General features: G+C 42.7%; 1 protein-coding gene across 1 annotated transcript in view; it reads right to left on the bottom strand.

The window, feature by feature from the left end:
- RB1 (RB transcriptional corepressor 1) overlaps positions 1–22,933 on the bottom strand; it is a 373,697-nt gene that overhangs the window by 172,972 nt on the left and 177,792 nt on the right. Inside the window, exons 12-17 of the mRNA XM_077297418.1 lie at positions 22,797–22,884; positions 21,478–21,594; positions 19,651–19,707; positions 14,021–14,052; positions 3,924–4,000; positions 1,133–1,332 (exon numbers count right to left, since the gene is read on the bottom strand). Coding sequence (XP_077153533.1) covers positions 1,133–1,332; positions 3,924–4,000; positions 14,021–14,052; positions 19,651–19,707; positions 21,478–21,594; positions 22,797–22,884 — 571 coding nt within the window. The remainder of the gene's footprint in view (positions 1–1,132; positions 1,333–3,923; positions 4,001–14,020; positions 14,053–19,650; positions 19,708–21,477; positions 21,595–22,796; positions 22,885–22,933) is intronic.

Raw genomic sequence — 22,933 nt, 5'->3', positions numbered from 1 at the left:
GAGGAGAGGAGACTCTCCTCCACGGACTGGGCACCATATAATTGGTCAAAAAAAAAAGAATTAAAATAAAAAATAGTCATATACTCACCTTCGATGTCCCCGGAGTGTTCCCGCCTCTCACCGCTGCATGCTGCCGCTTCTGTTCCTATAGATGGTGTGGTTCAGGACCTGCGATGGCGTCACTGTCTTGTGATTGGTCGCGTGACCGCTCATGTGACCGCTCGCGACCAATCACAAGCCGTGACGTCACCGAAGGTCCTGAACCACACCGGCATCTATAGGAACGGAGGCTGCAGAGGGTGAGTATAACCATTTTTTTATTTTTTTATTATTTTTAAACATTCTATCTTTTACTATAGATGCTGCATAAGCAGCATCTATAGTAAAAAGTTGGTCACACTTGTCAAACAGTATGTTTGACAAGTGTGACCAACCTGTCAGTCAGTTTTCCAAGCGATGCTACAGATCGCTTGGAAAACTTTAGCATTCTGCAAGCTAATTACGCTTGCAAAATTCTAAAAAAACCGCGAAAAAAACGGGAAAAAAAAACGCAAAAAAAAACCGCAAAAAAAATATGCGGATTTCTTGCAGAAAATTTCTGGTTTTCTTCAGGAAATTTCTGCAAGAAATCCGGACGTGTGCACATACCCTTAGATTTGGAAGAAGCTGAAGGACAGGTCGGGTCACACACTCCTCTGCCAGCAGCCATTGTATGGATAAGAGAGCCTCTGTCATTTGAGAGGAAAGCTGAACAAGTCCAGGAGAAGAACCTGTTATACCTAAAATAGTAAGTGACACTAAATCATGCCCCTAACACATCTGTTAACAAAGCATCCAACCCTTTTAAAACCTGGTTGAGAAAAGAGTAAAAAAAAAAAAAAAAGTATCCATGTGTAAGAAAAAATAACAACAATATACAGAAGTAGATGATGTTTATTTGTGTCAGCTTTTCATGCCAAATTTTGTTGATAATTAGGCAGAAATATGTCAAATATGTAGAAGAATTGTAATATTTCTGAAGCAGATAACAGTAATCAAGGTGCAACTAAACAAACAAAAAAAAAACACTCAAAAGACAAGAGCAATTATGCATGTGATGACCAATAAGCCTCCTTTCTGGGAAGAAACTTACTGACTGCCAGGCCAAGCACTCCATGATCATGTGTTCACAGCGCTCCAGATGTTTGATCATATCCTTTGTTAGACTCGGTTCAGCTTTAATAAAGCTCTCAATCACTTTGTAAAAGTCAAATGCTTTCTGCTCAAAGACACGGAGAATCCATGGGAAAGATATGGCCGTTTCTGAATTTGATAGACTTTGAAAAAGGTTTCCTGGTTTATAAAAAAAAAGTATTAACAATAATGATTGAAAAATAATAATATACACCATATTTCTATTAAATTCTGCAATTTATATATACTGCTTAAGAACATTTGTCAATATAAAGGGTTATTTCATGAAAAAAAAATCAAGTTCTCTCTTATCCACTAGGAACTTATCCACTAGCCCAGCTAGATTGCCTCTATTCACTATCTATGGAGCAGGCAGAAGTAGATAATTACTGCACTCGGCAGTCGAACGGACAGATTCATCAGAGTGGTGTGAACAACGATGAGGCACGTTTTAGTCGGATGGTCCAAATTCATTATGAGGCGCACAGTTCTTAAAGAATCAGGTGTGTCTGAATATTGGTGCGGCGCCCCAGAGTCCTGGTCGTCGCAGTGATGTCATATTATCCTTTCAGGGGAGAAGTGATGTCATGTCTGAAGGCAATGAAAGACAACCACATTCAGGTATCACACACATGCAACATGTTCACACTCCAGACCAGAAGGGGGAGCTCTAAGCCTGTTTAGGGTGAGCTCCCCTATTTACATCCTGATCTGGAGGAAAAGGAGTTGAGTTCCTGTCGGGCAGAGAGAAGGAGAGGAGCTCTGCTGGCATGAAGTGCCGCAACTCCTGGGAAAAGACACCAAAAGGTGAACATACAGCAGAGAGTGTGCAGGAAAGCAGAGCACAGGAGAGGAACACCAGAGGGAGATCAGCCAGGAACAAGCTGCTCCTTTCTGAGGCGCAGAAGCCGGTAGCCAGAAACACCGAGGGAGTAACTGTCTCCAAGCCTTGCTCCAGAGACCGGCAGGACAGTCAATTCCAAGTTGGCTGCCCGACCTTAATACCTAAGAAGACACGGTGGCAAATTGTGGGGGTCGGGGCGTCTCTAGGGTCCCTACAAACAAGCCCCAGGCTATCCCAGTCATACGGGTTGTCCCATCCATACCATCTGGGGGACAGAGAGGAAGAAATAACATCAAGAACACTTACAAGAGTTGTGAGGACAATCCCGTGGTGCTCAGCAGGGAGGTACTACAACACACAGGCACTAGTAGGAAGGCCACTGATTTCCACTTGGATAAGGGGACTCTGGATTTGCCTTCAGACCGACCGGACTCTGCCTGCCCTGTCATCTGGCGCTCCGGGCTGAGGATACCATCTGAAGTCTTCAGTAAACAAGGTAAAAGACTGCAAACCTGTCTCCTCGTTCTCTACCGCACCTTGCCCATATATAAACTCTTTTACTGGACAACCCTGAGGGCCACGGACCGGGTTCAGCCACCGTGACATCCCCCGAACCGTAGGACCCGGTGCCGAGTACCCCATTGCCCTACTCCGGGGGCGATCCATTGGCATGAGCCTCAGCCACAACTCTTACTCCTGTCAGGGACTAGGGTAAGAATTCTGGCATAAAGTATACCATAACTTGGACAAGCTGCGGCATCACACCGCTATTCCATCCCAGCTCTGCCAATTCTTACAGAGCTGGACACAAAACTGGCGAGAACATGACAAAAGTTGTAAAAGGTTTCCGCAATTTCAGGTTGTTCAAAAATGTAGAGACTTATCAATGTGTTTTACAACAAAATTCTGGCAAAAACACTGATGAATAAGGGTGAATGAATGGAACGGGGGCAGAGCATGCACAACTGTGCTCCATTCAGGACAGAGCTGCTGAGTCCCCATCTCATGGATCACTGGGTGTCACAGTGGCCAAATCCCAAGCAATTTGCAAGTTATTGCTTATCCTATGGATTGGGGATAACTTGATTTTTTTGGAAATAACCCTTTAATAACTCACTCAAATTACAAGTGGATATGTTAAAATTTAAAAAACAGTTTTGCTTTTTTCCAGAAATTTAAGTTTTAATCTAAAAGTTTGCGGCGTTTCAAAGACAGCATGGTTTGACAAATAAGCCAAACTGGGCATGGAGAAGCGGAAGTCCTGTCAAGACTACTGCTCTATTTTGGATTTTATGCCGCAGTTAAAATATATAAAATAAAGATACCAGCGTTATTTACCACTCAAAACATCTGCACCTCCATTACTACAGCTCTGACGTGCTCTGATACGGCAGGAATTAGTGGTGTCCTGTCTGTCAATAACCTTACTTCTGTGGCAATAGGTAAGCACGCACTTTATTTTTTTAAATCCTGCAGCAGATTGCAGTTATTAAGAACAGGTTGTCCAATAGTGGAAAACTACTTTAGGCCTGTAAAAGTAGCATTTTGTCCCTACCACTTTGCACTTTCACAAGGACATTTTCAGAGTGACAGCCTCTTTTGCTTGTAATTGGGTGTAAATTTGTACATAGAGTGAAATTTAAGTTTCCAGTAGAGCATTGCACATAGGGCGCAGTCAGACGGCGGTAGAACATGGACATCGATCGGACTGGCCGGCAGCTCTCCTGACCAGAGCAGGACAGCACGTATTTCTATGCAGCGGTCACGCTCGGTTTAGGACAGCCAACGAGCCAGTCTGTGGATTGTGATGCTATCGTCGTCCATGTTATACAGCCTTCTGACTGCGCCTATAAAGATACTATGCTACAAATAAATCTGACAAATCAATGGAAAGCCTTTTACTTACTTCCATAAGTAGCCACGACCACTTCAACAGCACAGGCCAAAAGACATATATGAAATGTCTCATTATTTAACAACTTGCTGTATTAAAAAAAAGAAAAATAAAATAAGGAAAGTAAACAGGACCAATTCATGTTTTTAGACATAGCTAATGACTATAAAAATTTGCCTGATTGAACAAAGAAAGAAGTAAGCTAAACTGCAAAAATCAAATCATATCAGGCCTGCAATCTGATGCTGAATAATATGAAATGTATGTAGAATAAAGAGCCACTCCAGCGTTTTTTTTTTATTTCTGCGTTTCAGTAGGGCCAATAATCTAAGTTCCCTGATCGAAGTATTATACTATAAGAGCCACTGTCTTCAGCTCTTCCCAGCACCGCATGTGAGAACCTTCTTCTGGCTCTCATAGACTTAAGGTACCTTCACACGAAGCGACGCTGCAGCGATAGCGACAACGATGTCGATCGCTGCAGCGTCGCTGTTTGGTCGCTGGAGAGCTGTCACACAGACCGCTCTCCAGCGATCAACTATGCCGAGGTCCCCTGGTAACCAGGGTAAACATCGGGTAACTAAGCGCAGGGCCGCGCTTAGTAACCCGATGTTTACCCTGGTTACCAGCGTAAAATCTAAAAAAAACAAACAGCACATACTTACATTCACGTCCCCCTGCGTCCACTTCCTGACTGACTGAGCGCCGTACAGTGAGAGCAGAGCGGTGACGTCACCGCTGTGCTGCTTTCACTTTCACTTTGCGGCGCTGAGTCAGAGGAGGAAGCAGACTGCAGGGGACGCAATGTGAGTATGTGCTGTTTGTTTTTTTTACATTTTACGCTAGTAACCAGGGTAAACATCGGGTAACTAAGCGCGGCCCTGCGCTTAGTAACCCGATGTTTACCCTGGTTACCAGTGTAAAATATCGCTGGTATCGTTGCTTTTGCTTTCAAACACAACGATACACAGCGATCGGACGACCAAATAAAGTTCTGGACTTTATTCAGCGACCAGCGACATCACAGCAGGATCCTGATCGCTGCTGCGTGTCAAACGAAACGATATCGCTAGCCAGGACGCTGCAACGTCACGGATCGCTAGCGATATCGTTATAATGTCGTTTCGTGTGAAGGTACCTTTACATTGAATAGTAACATTCTGGATCGCCCAAGTAAACACTGGAGTGATCTGATATGTCCCAATCTGCAGAGTGGCAGGGATAACAGATGAAGATGTTGGCTGGTAAGGATGAAACTACGTGCAGGGAACAAAGATTAGAGAAACCAGGAAACCACTTCAGCAGCAAAATAAAAAAGCTGGTGAGGAGCTTGAAAGGGAACCTGTCAGCAGGATTGTGCACAGTAACCTACAGACAGTATCAGGTTGGCGCCGTTATACTGATAAAAGGCCGGGGTCACACTTGTGAGTGCAATGCGAGAAACTCGCGCTGGTCTCTCGCCTCAATATCCGACACTTGGCTCCTGCACTCGGGACCAGAGCGCGCTGTCACATTTATTTCTATGCAGCTGAACTGTGCCGGGTATTGAGGCGAGAGACAAGCGCGAGTTTCTCACATTGCACTCGCAAGTGTGACCCAGGCCTTCTTACAATGATACCCTTGGTGGATGAAATCAGTCTTGTGGTTGTTGTTTAATGTTTTCAGTTAGTGCATCAGGGCGGCCTGTGGGGGGTCTTCATGTGGTGCTCTGATTAGGTATTCATCTGTATGACTTCTGACAGGTCACTGATCCCTCACTGACCTGCCCCCTAGGTTACATACTCAATATTATGAGAAAAAAAATCACCTGCAGCAGACAGGTGACGCAACATGATCGCATGCATAATGAGCAGTTAATTATTTTATTTCATGCTATAAATTCATTAAAAAAAAAAAAAATCTGTCTTAAAATCCAATAGCTTCTACTGTGTAGGTATCGCCATCTTGGAGGAGGCAATTTTGCTTTCCTCTATCAACATAGTGCCTCTGGTGATTGCACAGAAGCCACTATAGGATCTCCAATCCAATCTTTTTTAAATGAATTTATTTATAGCATAAAAAAATAATTAACTGCACATTATACATATGATCATGCTGTGGCGCCTGCCTTCTGCAGGTGATTTTTTTTTCTCAATATACACTGCTCAAAAAAATAAAGGGAAAACTAAAATACCACATCCTAGATATCACTGAATGAAATATTCCAGTTGTAAATCTTTATTCATTACATAGTGGAATGTGTTGAGAACAAAAAAACCTAAAAATTATCAATACAAATCACAACTAATATCCCACGGAGATCAGGAGTTGGAATGATGCTCAAAATCAAAGTGGAAAATGAAGTTACAGGCTGATCCAACTTCAGTGGAAATGCCTCAAAACAAGAAAATGATGCACAGTAGTGTGTGTGTCCGCCACGTGCCTGTATGACCTCCCTTCAACGCCTGGGCATACTCCTGATGAGGCGGCAGATGGTTACCTGAGGGATCTCCTCCCAGACATTTGTGGCTTGCTGGAGGTTATTTTGCAAGGCTCTGGCAGTGCTCCTCCTGTTCCTCCTTGTAAAAAGGCTGAGGTAGGGGTCCTGCTGCTGGGTTGTTGCCCTCCTACGACCCCCTCAACATCTTCTGGTGTAATGGTCTGTCTCCTGGTAGCACCTCCAGCCTCTGGACACTACGCTGACAGACAGAACAAACCTTCTTGCCACAGCTCGCATTGATGTGCCATCCTGGATGAGCTGCACTACCTAAGCCACTTGTGTGGGTTGTAGAGTCCGTCTCATGCTACCACGAGTGTGAAAGCACAACCAACATTCAAACGTGACCAAAACATCAGCCAGAAAGCATTGGTACTGAGATGTGGTCTGTGGTCCCCACCTGCAGAACCACTCCTTTATTGAGTGTGTCTTGATAATTGCCAATAATTTCCATCTGTTGTCTATTCCATTTATACAACAGCATGTGGAATTGATTGTCAAACAGTGTTGCTTCCTAAGTGTACAGTTTGATTTCACAGAACTTTGATTTACTTGGAGTTATATTCTGTTGTTTAAGTGTTCCTTTTATTTTTTTGAGCAGTGTATATAACATTCATTATGTAAACTAGAGGGCAGGTCAGTGACCTGTCAGAAGTCATACAGAAGAATATCTAATCAGAGCACCACATGAAGACCCCCACAGGCCGCCCTGGAGCACGAGCATATCATTAACTGTAAACTGAAAATAAAGATTAAGGGTAAGGTCACACAGGGCGTTTTTGTGGGCGTTTTTTATGCTAATTTTCAGCTGCTTTTTACAGTACCAGCAAAGCCTATGAGATTTCAGAAATCTCATGCACACAAATTGGGTTTTTGTGTGATCAGTATTTTGTGCTTGCAGCGTTTTTTTGACATAGGGCATGACACTTCTTTGAGCGTTTTCTCAGCGTTTTTCACCCATTGACTTGAATGGCTGGTGAAAAAAACGCTGCAAATACGCTAGGTTGACTTTTCTTGCAGCGTATTTGCTGCAGAAAAGTCAAGGAGAGTCAGATGTGACGTCACACTCGGCTCTGCTACATCTAGATGGCAGGCTGCATGATGCGTTCATGCAGCCTGTCATCCAGCAGCAGATCCCCCATTCACTTGAATGGGGGGTCCGACATTCGTGTTTGACACGCTGTCATATGCATGACAGTGCAGCAAACACCACTTCTGATTGGCGGGGAAATCGCCCCAGCCGGTCAGAAAGCCGCGGTTCCCACGCTGTCAGAAGACAGCGGGAGCGCTCAGCTGTGATCGGAGGTGTAAACTCACCTCCAATCACTGGTGCTCAGCTGATGGGACTACTGCTCCCATCATCTGACACTTACAGCTGGTACTTACAGTGACAGCAGGAGCGGCAGATGGGAGTATTCATCTGCGGCTCCGGCGCTATAGATAATTAAAAAAAAAAAAAAAAAAAAAATGGCGTGGGTTCCCCCCTAATTTTGATAACCAGCTAGACAAAACTCACAGCTGAGAGCTGCAACCCCCTGCTGTCAGCTTCAGCAAGGCTAGTTATCAAGAATAAAGGGGTCCTCACGCTTATTACAGTATCATGAGGCGATGTCTACAACCCACAGAAGTTGCTCAGGTAGTGCAGCTCATTCAGGAAAGCACATCAATGCGGGCTGTGGCAAGAAGGGTAGCTGTGTCTGTCAGCACAGTATCCAGAGCATAAAGTAGATACGAGACAGGCCAATACACCAGGAGACGTGGAGGGGGCCATAGGAGGGCAACAATAAAGCAGCAGGAACAGGAGTGCAAGAGCCCTGCAAAATGACCTCCGTCAGCCTGCTTATATCCATATGTCTGATCAAACTGTCAGAAACAGACTCCATGAGGGTGGTATGATGGACTCGCGTCCAGAAGTGGATGTTGTGCTTGCAATTCGACACCGAGCAGGGCGATTGGCATTTGCTAAGATTGGCAGATTCGACATTGGCACCCTGTGCTCTTCACGGATGAGAGCAGGTTCACACTGAGCACATACCACAGAGTCTGGAGACACCATAGAGAACGTTCTGCTGCCTGCAACATCCTCCAGCATGACTGGTTTTGGCAGTGGGTCAGTAATGGTGTGGGGTGGCATTTCTTTGGAGAGCCGCACAGCACTCCATGTGCAAGCCAGAGGTATCCTGACTGCCATTAGGTACCGAAATGAGATCCTCAGACCCTTTGTGAAACCATAGGCAGGTTCACTGGGCCCTGGGGTCATTCTGATGCATGACAATACTAAGCCTCATGTGGCTCAAGTGTGTCAGCAGTTCCTGTACGATGAAGGCACTGATGCTATGGACTGGCCTGCTCATTCCCCAGACCTGAATCCAATCAAGCACATCATATCTCGTTCCATCCACCAACACCACGTTGCAACACAGACTGTCCAGGAGTTGACTGTTGCTTTAATCCAGGTCTGGGAAGAGTTCCCTGAGGAGAACATCGACCACGCCCAGGCCTTGTAGGGAGGTCATACAGGCACGTGGAGGACACACACACTACTGAGCATCAATTGCTTGTCTTGCGGGAAGCTATAAGAGATGGGCGGGTCTGGCTACCCACATACCTCACCTGTGGGGGTGTGGTTACAGCCTACATAATGGAGGCTGTAGTTTGGCACATGGTCTGTGTGCAGAGAGGGAAAAGCCTTCCTGTGTGTGGAGCTCCAGACCGAACCTGAGTGCTGGACATTGCCCAGCCTGTGTGCCCACAGGCCTGAGGGATGAGAATCCGGCTAAGGACATTTGTGTTGTTTTGCCTGCTCTAAAGGGTGTGAGCCTTTTGTTGTTGCTGCCGGGTTTATGAAGCAAATAAACCCACATGGACTTTTAACTCCTTCACCCCCGGAGCTTTTTCCGTTTTTTTTTTTCGTTTTTTGCTCCCCTCCTTCCCAGAGCCATAACTTTTTTATTTTTCCGTCAATATGGCCATGTGAGGGCTTATTTTTTGCGGGACGAGATGTACTTTTGAAAGACATCATTGGTTTTACCATGCCGTGTAACAGAAAACGGGAAAAAAATTCCAAGTGTGATGAAATTGCAAAAAAAGTGCAATATCACACCTGTTTTTTGTTTGGCTTTTTTGTTAGGTTTACCAAATGCTAAATGCTGACCTCCCATTATGATTCTCCAGGTCATTACGAGTTCATAGACACCTAACATGTCTAGGTTATTTTTTATCTAAGTGGTGAAAAAAAATTCCAAAGTTTGCTAAAAAAAAAAAAAAAAAAAAAAAATTGCGCGATTTTCCGATACCCCTAGCGTCTCCAATTGTCGTGATCTGGGGTCGGGTGAGGGCTTATTTTTTGCGTGCCGAGCTGACGTATTTAATGATACCATTTTGGTGCAGATACGTTCTTTTGATCGCCCGTTATTGCATTTTAATGCAATGTTGCAGCGACCAAAAAAACTGTAATTTTGGCGTTTTTATTTTTTTTTCACTACGCCATTTAGCGCTCAGGTTAATCCTTTGTTTTTATTGATAGATCGGGTGATTCTGAACACGGCGATACCAAATATATGTATGTTTGATTTTTTTTTTAATTGTTTTATTTTGATTGGGGCGAAAGGGGGGTGATTTGAACTTTTATATATTTTTTATTTTTTTTATATTTTTAAACACTTTTTTTTTTAATTTTGGCATGCTTCAATAGCCTCCATAGGAGACTAGAAGTATGCACTACACGATTGGCTCTGATACATAGAGGTGAAGTACAGATCACCTCTATGTAGCAGAAATGCAGGTGTACTTTGAACGCTGACAACAGGGTGGCGCTCAAAGCAATCGGCCATCAACAACCATAGAGGTCTCAAGGAGACCTCTGGTTGTTATGGCAATGCACCGTTGACCCCCGATCATGTGACGGGGGTCAGCGGTGCGAGCGCTTCCGGCCTCGCGGCCGGGAGCGCTAGTTAAATGCAGCTGTCAGCGTTTGACGGAGGCATTTAACTAGTTAATGGGTGCGAGCGGATCGCGATTACGCTCATTGCGCGCACATGTCAGCTGTACAAAACAGCTGACATGTCGCGGCTTTGAGGTGGGCTCACCGCTGGAGCCCACCTCAAAGCGGGGGATCTGCCAGCTGACGTATTATTCTGTCAGCTGGCAGAAAGGGGTTAAGAGAACATGTCTCCTGTCTTTCTCCTGTCACACCTGAGTGCCTTACAGGCTTACAATATATATACACTGTGTCCGTAAAGTCATGATGCACTTTTGACCAGTCACTGGAAAGTAACAAAAAGCGATAGAAATGTGAAATCTGCTCCAAATAAAAGAAAAACTCTCCCAGTTTCATACCTATTCAGTGCAGCTCGATGTGGGCTGCCCTACACACATCCAAACGATAGTGAAGCCACACACGGGTAAGGACATCTGGTGTAACAGAGTGAATAACATCTGTGATTCTCTGTGTTAAGTGTTTAATGTCATTGATATGTTCAATGTACACAAGTTGCTTCACATAACCCCAAAAGTAAAAGTCTAAGGGATTCAGATCCGGGGATCATGGTGGCTATGGCTTGACAGAACCCCTGCCTATCCACCGCCGGGGGAATATTCTATCCAGAAACTCACAAACAATGGTGGCGTAGTGTGGATGAGCGCCGTCCTGTTGAAAGATGACACCTTCTGGAAATTGTGGCACTGCATACAATTCCAACACGTCAAGATACGTTTTTGCCGTCAAAGACAGCTCCGAGAAAAAAATGGGCCTATCATCTTATCATGCATCAGGCCACACCACACGTTCACTTTAGGGGTGTTACACTCATACTCAACGTAGGCATGAGGATGTTCAGCAACCCATATTCAGACATTCTAGCGATGAACATGTCCACAGATATGGAAGGTCGCCTCATCGCAAAACACAATCTTCTGCAAAAATCATGCATCATTGTCGATCTCATGAAGCATATCTATAGCAAACGCGCATCGTTTGGGTCTATCTGCCAGGTTTATAGCATGCAACAGCTGCAATTTGTACACCGTAAAACAGAGACGTTTCTTTACCACCTTATGAACTGTAGTATTGCTTAGGTGTAAATGTCGAGCACATGCACGTACAGATTTTTTAGGGCTCCTTAGGTAGCTATCCCGTATAGCCTCTACAGACTCGTCACTGACTGATGGTCTACTAGAATGGGGTTCCTCCACCAAACTGCCGGTAATGTTATTCCTATGTGGTGGCGCTTCGCTATAAACGCGCCAATATTCATGTAGCACTTTGGTCACGGATTCGAATTTAGCGAGCCACAGAACACACTGAACTTTTCTCGGTACTGTCCACATCTCGACTGGCATGGAAAACCACACAGCTGGCATAAGCTTGTGGCTGCATGATGTCACAGACCTGGCAGTGTATTAATCAGAGTTCAGTTTATCAGGGGTTACTTTGACTGGGGGCTCAGCAACAGCTTAATTGAGTTTGGGTTGTTTGATTGATTCTTGTGATCTCTCCTCATGAACAGGTCTGACATGATTGGGCCAGAGAAAGGGAGCCAAAATGTAAACTATAAATACATCCTGTGACTGGTGAAAAGTGCACCATGACTTTACTGACACATTGTATAAAGACAGCAGGAGGGTAAAGTCCTGAATGGAGTATATCTGATGAAAAACTCAGAGAGGAGATGGGAGAGATAGGTGGCTGCTCCACGATTCATATATCTTTTTGATTTCAATCATGGCTTTTAAAAAAATGTAATACAATCAATAGCAAAATGGCCTCAGTTGACAAATATAATCAGAATATGATGCTAAATAAACACAGGTGTTTTAAAAGAAATATACCATTATCAGAACCAAGGTATGAGTGAAATACTAAAATGAGTAGAAAAAAATAATTTTAACGTTGCTAGTAATTAATCACTAAACCATCTTAAAATATAAAAAAAACTACACCAAGTTAGAACTGAAAAAGCTTCTAAATTACCTCTACCTTCCAAGCTACATGATGCCCAGAATCCTCATCACTACATGTGTTTCTTATAAAACGTCCTCAGCCGGCGTGTGTTTATATAGCATTTTATTCTGATTATATTTATTAACCGAGACCATTTTGTCATTGGTTATATTACATTATTTTAACCAGCATCATCAAAATCTATTATATGTTATATGAACCATGTATACTTGCTGCTTTGACCCCCCACATCTGGATCCATTTTAGTTTGTTCAATTATGGAGTTTAAAGAAATAAACATTTACATTTTCTAATTTGATCCTTGTTTCTCCAGTAATTTCTTTGGTAATTCATATAGAAGTAGTACAATGTACATTTCTGGAATTACTGCAAAAATGCAGCACATTTCATGTACGGTACGTTAATCAATTTTTTTTAAACTATCCTATGTACATATATTTACGGTATATGGGATTGCTTAAAATCTGTATTTTATGAAGCCTGGAACACATGTCCAGGGTTTTATTGACAACACAGTCCAAAATAGGTTGTTGGAGTCCAAGTAGGCCTTGATTCATCTCAGTAACAGCTGTTTGCACAGTAGAGACCAAAGTATTACTAGTTTAACAAGCAGACTGCTTGCTTGTATTGGTGTTAAACCCCTTTGATGACCACTGGTCTTTGATGTAATCCAAATATAAAAATCCTCACCAGATTATAGGGATTTGTTATTTTCAACATTTTTTTTCTACCTTTCAGAGTGAATATTGCAAAGATTGCCAATTATTTGTTTTAGTGATGGCCTATAGTGATGAGCAAAAGTGCTCGGATAAGGTGTTATCAGAGCATGCACGTGTGCTAACCGAGCGATTTTGGCATGCTCGAAAAAAAATGTTCGAGTCCCCACGGCTGCATGTTTCGTGATTGTTCAACTGCTGCAACACATGTAGGGATTGCCTGTTTGTTAAGCCGTGAAACATGCAGCCGCGGGGACTCAAACATTATTCGAGCACCCCGAAGTCACCTGGTTAGCACACAAGCGTATGCTCGGATAACACCTTATCCGAGCACATTCGCTCATTACTAATGGCCTATCATTAGGATAGGCCATCAATATGTGATCAGAGTGGTGTGACCCCTGGCACCCCCACAGATTAGCTGCTACCAGAGCAAGCCAGAAGTTCTCGGATGTTGATGGACACGGCAGCTCCATCAAAACTAGAGATCAGATGTTGATGGGCTATCCTAAAAATAGGCCATCAAAAGAAAAAAAGTAGTGGCCAGCATCTTTAAGCAATCGAGTTTCATCAATGGTTTGTCACAACTAATTTAATACATAACCAATATGATTATAATGCCCATCATTTCATTTCTACACTTTCAGCAGGCAAAGTATCTGGAAATGTAAGTTAGGAATTTATTCAGACACATACAAACATGGTGGTATTTTTAATCCTTCACCATACTTCTAAACAAGAAAAACAATGTGCACAGAATTCTGATTACTACTTTGTACCTTACTAGGATACAATAGAAAACAGCAGGGAAAGTAATGTCGCTGTTACAGGGGGCAGGAAACAGATGGCTCATTATCGAAATGATCGACTTCCTATAAAATTTTGAACAACCAATTCTACAATTTCCCTGCTATCTAAAAATACTGTGGCCGACTTTGGCCTTTGAAGAACCAACCTGAAGTTGTGCACAGACAAGCGTTCTTCTTCCTGTAAATCAAAGACAAAATAATATAGAATACAGCTTGAACTTTAAACAAAAATAAAACTAGTATAGAACTCAATCATAAAAGGAATTGTTCAAAGCGAAACATGGAAACAGGAAACAAACTCTGACCAGCAGAAGGTCGGCTGCTGTATGTCTGAAAGAGTTTCTTATGTGAGATCATTTATAGCACAGCATGTGTGGCTGTAATGATAGGAAGAACATGTAATGCAAACACTTGTGGCGTGCCATCCTTTCTGGGGCTTTACGGTTACATGGCTGACACGATGCACGATCACTGTGCCACAGAAGCAGTGGGTGTGGGGGGACACAGCCAGCCCTATGTACTACGGTCTCACCCTGCACTTAGGTAACGCACTATTGACCCTCCCATATTTTTGGCTGGGTGTATGTGAGGTCTCTCTGGGATTATATAGCTAGGAGTAGTGAGATAATGTAGGATCTATATCCTTGTATATTTGTACACTAGCACATTACCTTTATCCCACCTCTTGTAGACTGTGAGCCCTCGCGGGCAGGGTCCTCTCCGCTCCTGTACCAGTCGTGACTTGTATGGTTTAAGATTATTGTACTTGTTTTTTATTAAGTATACCCCTCCTCACATGTAAAAGCGCCATGGAATAAATGGCACTTTCATAATAAATAATAATCATAATAAAATTGTGCTCTCCATGTTGTTAGCCATCCTTTAGCATATAGATGTGGGTTTGTACATTTATTATCGGCATATTATATATTCTGGTACCCCACCAGGGTTGTGGTGGATATTGCTGTGTCTCCTCCCTTCCTTTCTTCGAGGTTTTCCCCAGTCTTTTTATGGTACATGTTTTTAGGTAATTATCATTAAAATATTATGTTTTTATATGACTGGAGTTGGAATCTCTTCCTATCCTGACGGCTACAAGACATGATGGATTATTTTGTGTTACACAAGCAGAGCTTACTCTAGTTTATGTGTGTGGGAGGCACGTGAATCGCTGGACTGACCTCTCTACCACTAACCATGTGATTAAAATACAAAAAGGTCAGCATTACAGTCTAGGCAGCATCTTTCACAATAGTCTTTGGTATCCATGGTTATGATCACTCACATAGAACAGTTACATGTTAGTGGTCGTAACAGCAATGTCCTGCACATGGGGAAAGCGACACAGCGAATCAGAAGGTCTATACCACATTTGTAATTGGAGGCATTTGCTAATGTATTATTATAACATCTATTAGATCAGTGATGGTGAACCTATGGCCTGCGTACCTGAGGAGGCAAGCGAGCCATCACCGTTCCGTATCAGTGGACCAGGCCTGACGGGTGAGGAGCCCCGCGACGGCAGTCCTTACTTCAACTGGATCTGCGTCTTCAGACACACATCCAGCTGGAGTGTATTGCACAAACCTGCCGGATCCGTGCGCCGCAATATACCCTGCTGGCCAATCAGAAGCCAGCAGCGCGCGTCGTCTTAGGCCTCATTCACACTTCCGTCGTTTAGGGGCCGTCGCAATGCGTCGTTCTGTGGAAAAAACGCATCCTGCAAAGTTGCCTGCAGGATGCGTTTTTTGCACATGGACTTGTATTACCGACGCATCGCGACATATGGACACACGTTCCATACGTCGTGCACTGGATGCGTCGGTATTTGGCGGGCCGTCGTATCGAAAAAACGTTCAAGGGAACGTTTTTTCGGACGTTGTGTCCTGCATTTCCTACCGCGCATGCGCGGCTGGAACTCCGTCCCCTCCTCCCTGGGACTTTACAGTGGGCAGCGGACGCGTTGAAACACTGCGTCCACTGCCCACGTTGTGCAGAATTAGCACAACGTCCGTCGGTACATTGCGCCGACGCTTAGCGACGGCCCCGTACCGACGGAAGTGTGAAAGAAGCCTTACACATGACTGGGCGCATTGCAGGGAGATCATCACTTGGACACTGAAATTAGATGCCAGCTTCAGAGGACGACGCGGCGCCCCGGGGGAGATGAAGGTGAGTAGCAATGTTTATAATGTTTTTTGTTTTCTATGCGTTGAACAGTGCCGCCAGCAGGATTGGCAACATATACCAAGATGGGGGCGCATATATAATGATGGGGTGACATTTACAAGGAAGGGGGCATATATTCCAAGTTGGAGGCGCATATACAATGATGGGGTGACATTTACAAGGATGGGGGCATATATTCCAGAGTGGGGGTGCATTTACAATGATGGGGTGACATTTACAAGAATGGTGGGACAAGTACCAAAATGGAGGAGCATAACCAATGATGGAGTGACATTTACAAGGATGGGGGGCATATATACCAAGATTGGGGCGCATATACAATGGGGTGACATTGACAAGGATTGGGACATATATACCAGAATGGGGGTGCATTTACAGTGATGGGATGACATTTATAAGGATGAGGGGCATATATACCAGGATGAGGGCGCATATACAATGATGGGGTGACATTTACAAGGATGGTGGGATAAATACCAGGATGGAGGAGCATATGCCAGGATTGGGGGCATATACAAGGATGGGGGTCCATATATACCAGGAAGAAGGGCATATAGAAGGATAGGGGCATATACAAAGATAAGGGAGCATATGCAAGGATGGGGGAGTATACATACCAGGATCAAGGGCATATACAAAGATGGGGGAGCACATACTAGGATGGGAGTAAAAAAAAAAGAGCCAACATTTACATAGAATACTAACGCAGAATAGCATTAACAGAGTAACACTGTATGCTCAACTCTGCAAATCTGATTTAGCCACACAGTATTTTGAAGGCAGCTTTTTATAATCTTTAAAAGAGATTTTCCATCATATAAAGTAATAACACAGCTTTAAATATGCCATCACATTATAATCAGTAAGCGTATGACCTCCAGGCCCTCCAACAATTACAATGATGCAGCAATATTATGGTGCTGTATTCTCCAATTTTCCTGTGCACACTCTAGAGCGGCACGGCTGTGGAGGGAAGTGAACCTGGCCCCATTCATTTTAGGGAAGTACTGCAGTTTCCTGCCCAGCTTGGAGGGGGAGCTACATATTTTAAGGGGAGAAACAGTGAAGAGGACACAGTGCAAAATACCATTACTTTAGCAGATGAGAATTATACTTTAAAGAAGGGCTTGCTGAGCTTATTCCGAGTCGTCACCATGAACTTTCACACAATTTGTTCATGTTACACACACAAGCGTAAATGTATTTTATTGGGATTTTATGTGATATACCAACACAAAGTAGTAAGTATTTGTGAAGTGTAAAGGCAATGATATATGGCTTTCTAATTATTTTAAAAATATAAATCTGAAAATTATTTGTATTCAGCACTTTAGTCAATAATTTGTAGGAGCACCTTTCACTGCAATCACTGCTACAAGTCTTTTGGACAGCAATTGCTAAGTCTTGTCACAGATTCTCAATGGCATTTAGATCTCGGCTGTGACTGGGCCATTCACCCATATGAATATGCTTTCATCTAAACCAGGGGTGGGGAACCTCAGGCCCCAGGGCCATTTACAGCACTCGATGAACCTTTATCAGGCCCCCGGTAGATTCTCAGGGACCGCATTCTTGGGCAGGGAGGTGTATTTTGATTGCCACAAGCTTATTAATTTCTTCTTGCTCTGTTAGCACACACACGCAGTGTTCACTACTGAACACTGAAGGGCATGCAATGGAAGATTACATCCTGAAACCATTGCCAGTCAGGTTGCACTTTGTGGGCGGAGTTTGTACGGCCCCCGAAGGATGGTATAAATATCCAAATGGCCCTTGGCAGAAAAAAAGATTCCCCACCTCTGATCTAAACCATTGTTCTGGCAGTAAGTCTAGGGTCGTCGTCTTTTGCAGCCTTTAAAAAGTTTTCCTCCAGAATTGCCCTGTATTTAACTCCATCCATCTTCCCATGAACTCTGACCAGCTTCCCTGTCACTGCTGAAGAAAAGCATCCCCACAGCATGATGTTGCCACCACCATGTTTCACGGTGGGAATGTTGTTTTCACAGTGATGTGAAGTGGTAGTTTTCAGCCACACAGAGTTTTGCATTTAGCCAAAAAGTTTTACTTTGGTCTCATCTGACCAAAGCATCTTCTTACATTTGCTAGCTACATGGATTTTTATAAACTGCAAATAGGACTTCTTATGGCATGCTTTAAAAATACTTTCTTTTTACGACTCTTCCATGCAGTCCAGATTTTGGAGTTTACGATTAATAGTTGTCCTATGGACAGATTCTCCCACCTAAGCTGTGGATCTTTTCAGTTCCTCCTGAGTGACTATGGGCCTCCTTACTTTGGATGTCAGTTTAGGTGGACGGCCATTTCTTGGAAAGATTATAGGGTACACAATGCTCCCATTTTTGTTTGAACAATGCTCCGTGAGATGTTCAGAGCTTGGGATATTTTTCTATGATCTAACCCTGCTTTATTCTTCTCCACAACTTTATCCTTGACCTGTCTGGTGTGTTACTTGGTTTTAATAATGCTGTTTGATCCTTACTGCTTTCAAATAAATCTCTGATTCCTTTACAGAACAGCTGTAGTTATACGGAGAATAAATTACACACAGGTGGACTCAATTTACTAATTATATGATTTCTGGAGGCAATCAGTCACCCAGGATTTTATTTAGTGGTATTAGACTACAGGTGGCTGAATACAAATGCAAGGCAAAATTTTCAGATTTATTTTTTAAAATATATAGAAAACCATGTATTTCCTTTACACCTCAAAAATACTAGCTACTTTGTGTTGGTTTAGCACATAAAACCACAATAAAATACATTAAAGTTTGTGGGTATAACGAGATACAAACGTGGACAAAAATCAGAGTATCAATACCTATTCAAGGCATTGTAAAATCCACGTCCGCACGTTTTCCACAGATTTCATCAATCAGTAGTGAAAATTGCAACATAAATCGACAGGATGCAGATGTCAAATCTTTCGTGCTGCTCTATTTGTGCAGTGGATTTCCTCTGCAGCATGTAGATGAGATTTCAGAAAATCCCATCCTCAGCACAAAAAAGTGGACTTTCCATCTGGATACAGCCAGTGTGAACAAACAGTTATTGTCGTGAATTCTCTAGGTTTAAGGAAACAATAAAATATATTAACACAATTCTTATTAAAACATAATTTAAATGTACGTTTAGCTCGAAGAAACCTAAAAGAGCTTTTTAAAGCATTTTTAAATGGCTATTTTGTTTCTGGCTAAAAAATACAGAGAAACAAGGCAGATTGGGTAATCTTTTTGTTAATAATTGTACACAAATTATACGTACAAATATTATTATTATTTATTTTTATAGTGCCATTTATTCCATGGTGCTTTACATGTGAGGAGGGGTATACATAATAAAACCAAGTACAATAATCTTGAACAATACAAGTCACAGCTGGTACAGGAGGAGAGAGGACCCTGCCCGCGAAGGTTCACAATCTACAAATATAAAATATTTACATGAAATAAAATTGCTATTGAAGCATAGAGCATAACATAAAATCTAACCAGGTCAATGCTAATCCTTTAAAAATTAAGCTCATATAGTTATTGCAATAACATTTATTTATACTGAATACTTACAGATTTCAACATGGACTCCATAACACGATAATGCAAACGCACTCCTAGCTTGTACCTCTATTACAGTGAGGGAGAAAAAAGGTAAATAATGAAAAAAGTTGTAATCTGACAGAAAGTGGCATAAGTGAATATTTGAGTTTAAAAAAAAAACAAAAACAAATGTGGATTTATCGCTGATTTGCTGTTGTGGATTTTCATGAAGATTAGGAATAAAAAAAAAAAAAAAAAGTAAAAAAAAAAAATCCTGTGGATTTTGATGTGGAACTAAGATAAATATGCAGCAAAATAAAGGTACCTTCACACGAAACGACTTTGTAACGATATCGCTAGCGATCCGTGACGTTGCAGCGTCCTGGCTAGCGATATCGTTTAGTTTCACACGCAGCAGCGATCAGGATCCTGCTGTGATGTCGCTGAATAAAGTTCTGAACTTTATTTGGTCGTCCGATCGCCGTGTATCGTTGTGTTTGACAGCAAAAGCAACGATACCAGCGATATTTTACACTGGTAACCAGGGTAAACATCGGGTTACCAAGCGCAGGGCCGCGCTTAGTAACCCGATGTTTACCCTGGTTACCAGCGTAAAATCTAAAAAAAACAAACAGTACATACTTACATGCGTCCCCCGGCGTCCGCTTCCCACACTGACTGAGCGCCGCAAAGTGAAAGTGAAAGCACAGCACAGCGGTGACGTCACCGCTGTGCCCTGCTACTGCCGGCGCTCACACAGTGCAGAAAGCGGACGCCGGGGAACGCATGTAAGTATGTACTGTTTGTTTTTTTTACATTTTACGCTGGTAACCAGGGTAAACATCGGGTTACTAAGCGCGGCCCTGCGCTTAGCAACCCGATGTTTACCCTGGTTACCCGGGGACCTCGGCATCGTTGGTCGCTGGAGAGCGGTCTGTGTGACAGCTCTCCAGCGACCAAACAGCGACGCTGCAGCGATCGGCATCGTTGTCGCTATCGCTGCAGCGTCGCTTCGTGTGAAGGTACCTTAAGAGACAATTCACTTGTTTTTTTACTTTCTCAGTGAAATGAAAAAAGAAAATCTGCAGCAAATCGACAAAAGATGTGGATATTATATGGATTTAAAAATCTGCACCATAGATCAACTTCTGAATTGGAAATGCACCACTTTCCCAGAAAACAAGAAACTACCTTACAGTCAATTCCTCATCACATTAAGATTTGTGATACAGTCAGATCAGTGTCCTTTAGTTCTCAAATTTATAATATATATATATACCTATACAGTGGTTTGGAAAGAGAGAGAGACACACAGAGAGAGAGAGAGAGAGAGAGAGAGAGACAGAGAGAGAGAGAGACACACACAGAGAGAGACACAGAGAGAGAGAGAGAGACACAGAGAGAGAGAGAGAGACAGACAGACAGAGAGAGACAGAGAGAGAGAAAGAGAAAGAAACCCCATAGTCCGGCATGTAACTACAGGAGCCTCAATATATTCCATACCGCTGTATGAGTCACTAGGGGCCACAAGGTGCCGTTTGGATTTGCAGAGCACCAGGTCATCCATTAAAAAAATAACTATGCCAATTAAACAAAATTAAAGTGAATGACAATTTGAGGGGAAAAAAGTTCTCAGCCCAATGACATTATAGAGGTAGGTCACATACAAGCCATTTCTATTGGCATATAAAACAGAAGTGCTTGCCATCTCTAACCTGGCAGAACATCTGATAACTGATAAGGGTGAGATTTATTTCTTTTTTTAGTGGATGCTCAATTAGAAATGCTACATTGTTAGCACAAAGCTGCCCAATATTTCTTAAAGTTATAAATGTATCATGATTTACGGTATATTACCTGGTATCCAATTTCAGCAAAGGCTTGTCCCACTGCAATGGCAAACCTTTCTCTAAACACTAGGCCTAAACGTTGCACTCTCCTGGTTATCATGGTCTTTGGATTTAGTGTGCAATTCTGTAATGAACAGAAAGAGAACTATAGTATTACAAGTTGGACAAACTAGAACTGTAGTTGTATGGTCCCTTGTGTATTGTGGAGGTTATGTCTATTGATTTCAGTGGACAAAAACAATCCCGACAGTAGAACAAATGTCCGGAGGAAGAAAAAAGGCCTTTGCAGATTTGCTAACATGTTAAAAGGTTCCGGATTACCGGTATGTCCTTTTTAAATACGGAATATACAATGGAACATGCTTTTCACAATATCATTTTAACTCATTTTCTGCCATTTTAAATGGAATGTATTGTCAGAAAATTGCCTATTGCTTAATATATGATTTTAATAGCATTTTTTTTCCTTTTTTGCATATTACTATTCTATATTTAAAAAAACAACCATGACTCTGGCAATTTTTGACACGCTCACTTCCTAATCTTTACAGAAGACTTTTCAGCAGACTCGTTATCATCACAGACAAGATTATAAGATACAGTAATCTATATACAGTATACACTAATCACAAAAAGTGATGTCACAGCTCACTGCTCCCCTCAACCTTCACAATGACCCTTGCTTAGATTGGAGCACGAACAGATTAGAAGCCCAGTAGGCTTCGAGACAAAAGATGGTCTGAGTCAGTCTACTGCAGCTAATGTGCTCAAATAGAAGTCAGATTCATAAGGGTATGTTCCCACAGTCAGTAAACGTTGCGTACATCTGCAGCGTCCAACCCCCAGTGGTCAGATGTTACAGCATATCAGATGGGATTTCAAGAAATCCCATCTCCACTATGTGTGCACTGACGCCTCTGGCTTCCCTGCGGAGACGGACATGTGGTGAGTCTTTCCAGACCGCAGCATGTCTATTTATCTTGCGGAGACACTCAGTCTCTGCAAGATAAATATCACCTGTCCAATGTACAGGATGCAATGATTCCACACGGTTCAGTGAACACATGCGGATTTACCTGCGTTCAAAAGCCGGCAGCACTTTGGACGGAGCGGACATGTACTGTGTTCAAAGCGCTGCCTAATACTGACCATGGGGACGAAGCCTAAACTGGGCCGACTGCTCAGTGTAACAATAGCAAGATTTATCCTTTTTTTTTTACATACAGCACGTGATCTGAAAAGTAAAAAAAATTCATCTAACATAAAAGGTACATTTAAACAATGGGTCATTTTTTCCTAAATATATTGTATACCATAATAACATACCTCAAAGTAATAGTTAAGAATTTCTGATGGTTCATCACTGGCTGAATGTAGAATAGTCATCAACTGGTTGATAGTGTTCATAGCAGCTCTATTTTTTTTTAGTGAAGCACAAATACAAAAAATTGTTAAAAATAAAT

The sequence above is a fragment of the Ranitomeya variabilis genome, chromosome 3 (assembly GCF_051348905.1).
Source record: "Ranitomeya variabilis isolate aRanVar5 chromosome 3, aRanVar5.hap1, whole genome shotgun sequence".
Classification (NCBI taxonomy): Eukaryota; Metazoa; Chordata; class Amphibia; order Anura; family Dendrobatidae; genus Ranitomeya; species Ranitomeya variabilis.
This window is presented reverse-complemented; position numbering and strand designations above follow the sequence as displayed.